At 49.7% G+C, this 8540-nt stretch overlaps 1 protein-coding gene across 1 annotated transcript in view; it reads left to right on the plus strand.

Moving 5' to 3' along the window:
* ATG14 (autophagy related 14) overlaps positions 1-4585 on the plus strand; it is a 47862-nt gene extending 43277 nt beyond the window's left edge. Inside the window, exon 10 of the mRNA XM_055289293.2 lies at positions 1041-4585. Within this exon, the coding sequence (XP_055145268.1) occupies positions 1041-1347 (307 nt within the window). The 3' untranslated portion in view covers positions 1348-4585. The remainder of the gene's footprint in view (positions 1-1040) is intronic.
* Positions 4586-8540: the final 3955 nt, after the last annotated feature.

Below are 8540 nucleotides of genomic sequence, written 5' to 3' on the forward strand. Positions count from 1 at the left end.
CTGAGGGGCATTTGAAAGGGAGGGGGAAAAGAAGCAGAAAGGCTGCCGGGCATAGTGGCTCACGACTGTAATCCCAGCATTTTGAGAGGCGGAGGTGGGTGGATCACTTGAGCTCAAAAGTTCAAGACCAGCCTGGCCAACATGGTGAAACCCTGTCTCTACTAAAAATACAAAAATTAGCCGGGCATGCTGGCAGGTGCCTGTAACCCCAGCTACTCAGGAGGTTGAGGCAGGAGAATCGCTTGCACCTGGGAGGTGGAAGTTGCAGGAGCCAAGATCGTGCCACTACACTCCAGCCTGGGCAACAGAATGAGACTGTCTAAATTTAAAAAAAAAAAGAAATGCAGAAAGGCTTCTGAGGTTTGCTGACTCGGTTCCCTGTGCTGAGGTGCCAGCAAAGAGGATGAAGCCTAAGAAAGGGTTATTGGACTTGGCAGTGAGGGTGTTATTAGGGACCTTTGGGAAATAAAAAATTGTTTTCTCCTGAAATACAGTGCAGAAATATACAACATTGCCTCTGAATATATTCTAAACAGTTGTGCCTCATTCTGTGCTAGAAATGTGTCCTAGAAAATTGTGGTGATATTTTTAAACATGTTACAGGAGCCCACTGAGTTTTCTTTGTATACCATTTATTACTTGTTACACTAAATAATATCCAGAGTATACATGAAGTGGCTTTTTGTTAGAATTGTTTCATTGGAGTGCCGTGTATTTACTTCATAGACACTGCAGTTCTTTACAACAGGAAGTCAGACTTAGGACCAGCATGGGCAATCTCAGTGAATATCATCACCAATTAAGTAGGCAGACTTGTGGGAAAGTGTGGTATCATGATTTTATTTCTAACTTGGATGGAGATTATTTGGGTAAAGGAAAATGCAATCATATGTCAACACGGAGTGCTGCACAGACTTGGGGAATGAATGGGGTGTGCGGCGTCCCTCATCCCCTCAGGTGAGGGCCTTCAGGAAGATGGCATATTTTCTGGTGTTGAGAATGGTGGTTATCCTAAAGAGACCCTCACTGTCTGCACACAGGTCAGGGCCCTTTGAAGTACGAGCAGACCTTGAGGAGTCCATGGAATTTGTGGATCCCGGAGTTGCTGGAGAATCAGATGAGAGCGGAGATGAGCGTGTCAGCGATGAAGAAACCGACCTGGGCACAGACTGGGAGAACTTGCCTAGTCCCCGGTTTTGTGATATCCCTTCCCAGTCCGTGGAAGTCTCCCAGAGTCAGAGCACCCAGGCGTCCCCACCCATCGCGAGCAGCAGTGCAGGTGGGATGATCTCCTCTGCAGCAGCCTCGGTGACCTCCTGGTTTAAAGCTTACACTGGACACCGTTAACGAGCATGGACCAAAACATGCCAAATCTGCATCACGAAAGTTCTTTTCCCACCTACACTCTAGTAAACATTTTCTGTTTAAGTTAAGATAGTGCCTGGAACAAAGAGGTTAAAGTGTTTTTTTTTTTTTTTAAAGCAGGGAGACAAACATTTCTATTTGTCAAGTGGCCTACGATGGTGACCAACATGCTTATGATAATAGAACAGGGGTCGAAGGTCTTTCTACCCAGACCAGTGTTGGTGGAAGGACCTGTGCGTGTGGCCAGTTCTGCCAAGGAAGCAGTTGATTTGGGTTCCCTCTGGGCCCGGGCCACTGGGCCCACAGACATGGGTCAGCGTGCCGGTTCTTTCGGTGCTGAGACTGTTCCTGACACTTTAAGTTTTAGAGGTTGGTTGAATCACAAGAGGTGATTCTTGATGATGAGGACATGAAAGATAAAAGCTCTTTATTTAATAAGAGTTTTTCTGCCATTGTTTTTTGTATGAGAACCAGCAGGCAATTTGAAATTTCTTTCTAATTTGGTCCTTTGATTTTGTTTGGGAGGGGTGAGTTACACGTATTTTATTCATGCTGCTCTGTCGTAGTTTGTCAGACATTCCTGTTTTTCTTTCCCCCACACACCAAAGAAAGTGAAAGTCTTTTTCTTTAGGACCCACATCCATAAATGGAAGAAATCCTGGCTGCAATAATGTCGAGAGTTTTTAACTATTTTCTTGTATTCTGAGGGGAATTAAGCTTATTCTTACCTAGTTGATTGAATTCCTGCCATCCACACTATGAGCATTTTGAAATTGAACTTATCTTTTCTGGGTGAAAATAAGTCATGAAGGTCATTCCCTTATGTAAGCTCAATGCCTGTCTGGGCACAGGGGAAAAGCCACTTAGTTAAGTGGCCTCTGGTCATTCTTGTGGTATCCACTTTCTTTCTATGGGATTGAGTAGGTGGCAGGTGTTTTCAGGGGAAACCATCCTGCTTGTTTCCCCGAACTCTTTGTTGCTCTGAGGACACAGCTTTGCTCAGAAATGCAGCACAGATCCTTACGGCTGACGCTGCTCTGCTCTGTTCTGGGGAAAGCACAACATAAAGAATTTCCCAGCCGGACGCAGTGGCTCATGCCTGTAATCCCAGCACTTTGGGAGGCCGAGGCGGGCGAATCACTTGAGGTCAGGAGTTCAAGAGCAGCCTGGCTAACATGGTGAAACCCTGTTTCTACTAAAAATACAAAAAATTACCGGACGTGGTGGCGCATGCCTGTAATCTCAGCTACTCGGGAGGCTGCGGCAGGAGAATCACTTGAACCAGGAGGCAGAGGTTGCAGTGAACCGAGATTGTGCCATTGCACTCCAGCCTGGGCAACAAGAGCGAAACTCCATCTCAAAAAAAAAAAGAATTTCCCTCACCAGGAGATCATTTTCAGCTCATGTGTCTTGTCATTCTTTTAGTGACAATCTTACAAGAAAACTATAAGGAGGCATTATGTACAAATATGTAAGTAGTTTATTTTTAATAATTGTAAAAAATCCTATGTAACAACTACCAAAAGAAATCCTATGAGAGTCCTAACAGGCATTATTACCGTATCTTATGTGATTGGCATGATAGCACCTCTGATAAATCATTCAGAGGTTTGCCATGCCCCAGCTTCTTTTCTCATAATGATAATTATAGTTGATACTTTGCCTCCAAGTCCAGGGTGCTATATAGCTTTTGCTAATGGTATATTTGGTGTTTGGTATAGTTTTGGGTAGAGTTACAGAAGGGAGAGTTTATTTATTTCTATCTGGTAGTCACAAATTCCTTGGCTCTATGAATTTTCCATGAAAGGAGGAAGTAGGCTTTTCTCGTTGTGGGTAGTCTTTTTTTTTTTTTTTTTTTGGAGACAGAGTCTTGCTCAGCTGCCCAGGCTGGAGTGCAGTGGCACCATCTCGGCTCACTGCAACCACCATCTCCTGGGTTCAGGCAATTCTCCCGGCTCAACCTCCCGAGTAGCTGGGATTATAGGCACCCGCCATCATGCCCAGCTAATTTTTGTATTTTAGTAAAGACAGCGTTTTCACCATGTTGGCCAGGCTGGTCTTAAACTCCTGACTTCAGGTGATCCGCTTGCCTTGGCCTCCTAAAGTGCTAGGATTACAGGCGTGAGCCACCGTGCCCGGCCCCTTGTGGGTTCTTCTACACTGCTGGGATCTCTGTTTTAAGTGCTCAGCTTCATGATTGATTGCTGGGTTTCCATTTTCCCATCCAGTTCTGGAGTTTGTAGAGAGTGAAGATGGTAGGCTTGAACAGATACCAAATAAACTTACGATCTTGTAAGAGTTGTCTAGCTACTTAAAACCCTCAGAAGTAAGAGCTTAGTCTCACGAGTTGTAAGAGTGGGATTTGGAGCTTGGTGGTGGAGATTGACTTCAACTGAGAGACGCGCAATAGTCATGGTTTTCTTAAGCCTCTTATGAAACCATGAATGTGAGATGAAGCTAAATAGAATAGAATCCAGAGATCACAAACTCATCTAGAGTACTTCCACAAAATTTACAAAGATGTGGGAACTTTAGGGATAGGATATATTTTGTTGTTAATATCAACTAGAGGCACTTTACGTAGGGTTAAATGATCGAACCCTTTTGTGGTTTTGAAACACCAACATACTGGCTTACACTGCTGAAATATTTTGGGTTTCATTATTTTGCACTGGATCCACCCTGTAAATACTCTTAAGTATACATTTCAACCACTGTTTTTTCTACTCCTCTTTTTGCTGCTCATTAAAATCTTTCATGTAGGTGCCAGAACCTTATGTAAACAGCTTTTTAAAAAATTGAAGCTGGTATTTTGTTTAAACAAAAAGCCATAGAACTTGGTCATGTTTTCCATTTTAAAATGATTTATTGAAACAAGGTAATACTAATAAAAACCCACAGGCACCAAACAGGCTGCTTAAAATGGTCTATTAAAGACATTTTTTGGTTATGGAATATAACTAAGAAAAGTTTTGCACATCTGTAAGGGGGAAAAACAGTATATGACCATTGGGTAGAGTGGACGGGACTCATGTAAGGACTCACTTAATTTGGAGAAGAGCATTCAGTGGCATGCTGTTAGAGGACTAGTGTCTGAGAATCTCCTCACAGTATCATGTTGCAGGAATTCCTCATTGCTCTGCAACTTCCAAACCAGTTTGAGTCATACAAATGTTTTCTAAACTTTTATTGTATTATTGCAATAAATCTTTTAACAGTACTTCGCTAATGTGTATGTATGTCTTTTTCAAACTGTTCATTTGCACTGCTACATTGAGGGTAGCAAGAATGAGATTGAACCCTGGGGTACTTTATACAAATTATAGAAGAAGTTTGTAGAATTTTTTTGCCAGGTAAGAAAAAATGTTAATATTTTTTTAAATTATGGATCATGGTGGTATTAACAATGATCTTTCTCAAGCTGAGAAGCTGGTTGCATACTTTCCCTAAAGACGTGTTTTTCTTTGGTAGCCATCATTTGATGCATGTGGCCTACAATGACCTAGTTTTGTGCAACAGACCCCTGGGGCAGAGGGCCTCTAGGATGCCCACGTGGAACCTGCCAAGACTTCCTTCAGGACAAGAGGAAAAGGGAAATGTTAGAGGGAACCATTCACATGCCTGAGTAGCTTTGGAGAATCCCTCCCCAACCCAATACCCCTTATTTTTTATAACTAATTTCTCCCAGGTGGGTAGTCGGCGGTACCCTTCAGATTAGATTATTGTAGAAAAGGACCACCTGCAGGTGGTGGAAAGCTACCAAGAGTGACTACTGTGGAAGAGCCAGGCCAGCCAGGATACCTCCAGGAGCTATTGCCATGGTCATACTGCCCCTTTATCTGGAGCAGAAGGCTGGCAGGCAACAGGAGGAAATAGGCAAGGAAACGGAAGGGTTCTCAAACAGGGTGTGTGCTTTGGTGGCAATGTCCTTCAGTCTTTCCAGGCAGCAGTTTAAAGCATGCTCCCATCTGGTGTTTAAAGGGAGATTTCTCCATCCTGAGTTACATCATGATTGATGCAGGAAACAGATTGAAACAGATTGGGAGGAATTAAGGATAACTTTGTCATTGGTAGTGAGGAGATTATTTAAAAGTTGCATCAATAAAATGTACCAGAAAACTTGAAACTGGACTCTTGGGCAAGCCATCTGCACCTCAGCCTTGAAACTCAATGAGGAAAAACCACCACCAGCCGACCTCGTAAGAAAATACACTGGAAAGAGTTCACAATCTGCTTAGATAGTTGAAGTGAATTTTTTTTAGGGCTGGGCACAGTGGTTCATGCCTGTAATCCCAGCACTTTAGGAGGCCAAAGGCAGGAGGATTGTTTGAGCTCAGGAGTTCAAGGCCAACCTGCGCAACATAGTGAGACCCCATTTTTTTTTTTTTTTTTTTTTTTTTTTTTTTTTTTTGAGACGGAGTCTCACTGTCACCCAGGCTGGAGTGCAGTGGCGTGATCTCGGCTCACTGCAAGCTCTGCCTCCCAGGTTCACACCATTCTGCCTCAGCCTCCCCGAGTAGCTGGGACTACAGGTGTCCACCACCATGCCTGGCTAATTTTTTTTTTTTTTTTTTTTAGTAGAGATGGGGTTTCACCATGTTAGCCAGGATGGTCTCGATCTCCTGACCTCGTGATCTGCCTGCCTCGGCCACCCAAAGTGCTGAGATTACAGGCGTGACCCACTGCACCCAGCCGGTGAGACCCCATTTCTACAAAAATTTAAAAATTAGCCAGGCATGGTGGTGTGCATCTGTGGTCCCAGCTACTCAGGTTGAGCTGGGAGGATCACAAGAGCCTAGGATGTTGAGGCTACAGTGAGCTGTGATTGCACCACTGTACTCCAGCTTGGGTGACAGAGTGAGACCTTGTCTCAAAAAAAAAAAAGTTGGGCGCAGTGGTTCACACCTGTAATCCCAGCACTTTGGGAAGCAGAGACAGGCGGATCACCTGAGGTCAGGAGTTCAAAACCAACCTGGCCAACATGGCAAAACCCCATCTCTACTAAAAATACAAAAAAAAATTAGCCAGGTGTGGTAGTGCATACCTGTAATCCCAGCTACTCAAGAGGCTGAGGCAGGAGAATCACATGAAACTAGGAGGCGAAGGTCACAGTGATCCAAGATCGCACCACTGCATGCCAGCCTGGGCGACAGAGAAAGACTCCATCTCAAAACAACAACAACAAAAACCAGAAACCACCAGTGGGATAATCTTTCCTCCAAGAAAGAGGATAGTAAACTAACAAGAGTTACATCAATTACTTTTGTTGTGCCTTTTGTAGGGAGGAGTGAGAGATACTCTGGTGGTGGGAGGGATCTAATGGAGCCTTTGAATGAATGCTGCCCTTTAAAAAGAGAAAATTAGCTTCCTTCCTTCCTTCCTTCCTTCCTTCCTTTTTCTCTCTCTCTCTCTCTCTTTCTCTCTCTCTCTCTCTTTCTTTTCTTTCTTTCTTTCCCTCTCTGGCCCAGGCTACAATCTACTCGGCTTGCTGCTGCCTGGGACTGCCGGCACGCGCCACCGCTGCCTGCCTTTTCTCCTTTGGATGCAGGCACGCGTTCGCCATCTTGGCCACGCTGGTCGCCAGCTCCTGACGCCGAGTGCTCTGCCCGCCTCAGCCTCCCGAGGTACTGGGACTACAGACGGAGTCTCGCTCACCCAGTGCTCGGTGTTGCCCGGGCTGGAGTGCGGTGGCGTGGTCTGGCCTCGCGGCAGCCTCTACCCCCCGGCCGCCTGCCTTGGCCTGCTAGGGTGCTGGGATTGCAGCCCCTGCCCGGCCGCCGCCCCATCTGGAAGGTGGGGAGCGCCTCTGCCCGGCCGCCCCGTCTGGGAGGTGAGGAGCGCCTCTGCCCGGCCACCCACCGTCTGGGAAGTGAGGAGCGCCTCTGCCCGGCCACCCACCGTCTGGGAAGTGAGGAGCGCCTCTGCCCGGCCACCCACCGTCTGGGAAGTGAGGAGCGCCTCTGCCCGGCCACCCACCGTCTGGGAAGTGAGGAGCGCCTCTGCCCGGCCACCCACCGTCTGGGAAGTGAGGAGCGCCTCTGCCCGGCCGCCCCGTCTGGGAGGTGGGGAGCGCCTCTGCCCGGCCGCCCCGTCTGGGAGGTGAGGAGCGCCTCTGCCCGGCCGCCCCGTCTGGGAGGTGAGGAGCGCCCCTGCCCGGCCACCCACCGTCTGGGAAGTGAGGAGCGCCCCCGCCCGGCCACCCACCGTCTGGGAAGTGAGGAGCGCCCCTGCCCGGCCACCCACCGTCTGGGAAGTGAGGAGCGCCTCTGCCCGGCCGCCCCGTCCGGGAAGTGAGGAGCGCCTCTGCCCGGCCACCCACCGTCTGGGAAGTGAGGAGCGCCTCTGCCCGGCCACCCACCGTCTGGGAAGTGAGGAGCGCCTCTGCCCGGCCACCCACCGTCTGGGAAGTGAGGAGCGCCTCTGCCCGGCCACCCACCGTCTGGGAAGTGAGGAGCGCCTCTGCCCGGCCACCCACCGTCTGGGAAGTGAGGAGCGCCTCTGCCCGGCCACCCACCGTCTGGGAAGTGAGGAGCGCCTCTGCCCGGCCGCCCCGTCTGGGAAGTGAGGAGCACCTCTGCCCGGCCACCCATCGTCTGGGAAGTGAGGAGCGCCTCTGCCCGGCCTCCCATCGTCTGGGAGGAGAGGAGCGCCTCTGCCCGGCCGCCCCGTCCGGGAGGAAGTGAGGAGCGCCTCTGCCCGGCCGCCCCGTCCGGGAAGAAGTGAGGAGCGCCTCTGCCCGGCCGCCCCGCCCGGGAAGAAGTGAGGAGCGCCTCTGCCCGGCCGCCCCCGTCCGGGAAGAAGTGAGGAGCGCCTCTGCCCGGCCGCCCCGTCTGGGAAGTGAGGAGCGCCTCTGCCCGGCCGCCCCGTCCGGGAAGAAATGAGGAGCGCCTCTGCCCGGGCGCCCCATCCGGGAAGAAGTGAGGAGCGCCTCTGCCCGGCCGCCCCATCTGGGAAGAAGTGAGGAGCGCCTCTGCCCAGCCACCCATCGTCTGGGAAGTGAGGAACGCCTCTGCCCGGCCACCCACCGTCTGGGAAGTGAGGAGCGCCTCTGCCCGGCCACCCACCGTCTGGGAAGCGAGGAGCGCCTCTGCCCGGCCACCCACCGTCTGGGAAGCGAGGAGCGCCTCTGCCCGGCCACCCACCGTCTGGGAAGCGAGGAGCGCCTCTGCCCGGCC

The sequence above is a fragment of the Symphalangus syndactylus genome, chromosome 8 (genome assembly GCF_028878055.3).
Source record: "Symphalangus syndactylus isolate Jambi chromosome 8, NHGRI_mSymSyn1-v2.1_pri, whole genome shotgun sequence".
Taxonomy (NCBI): Eukaryota; Metazoa; Chordata; class Mammalia; order Primates; family Hylobatidae; genus Symphalangus; species Symphalangus syndactylus.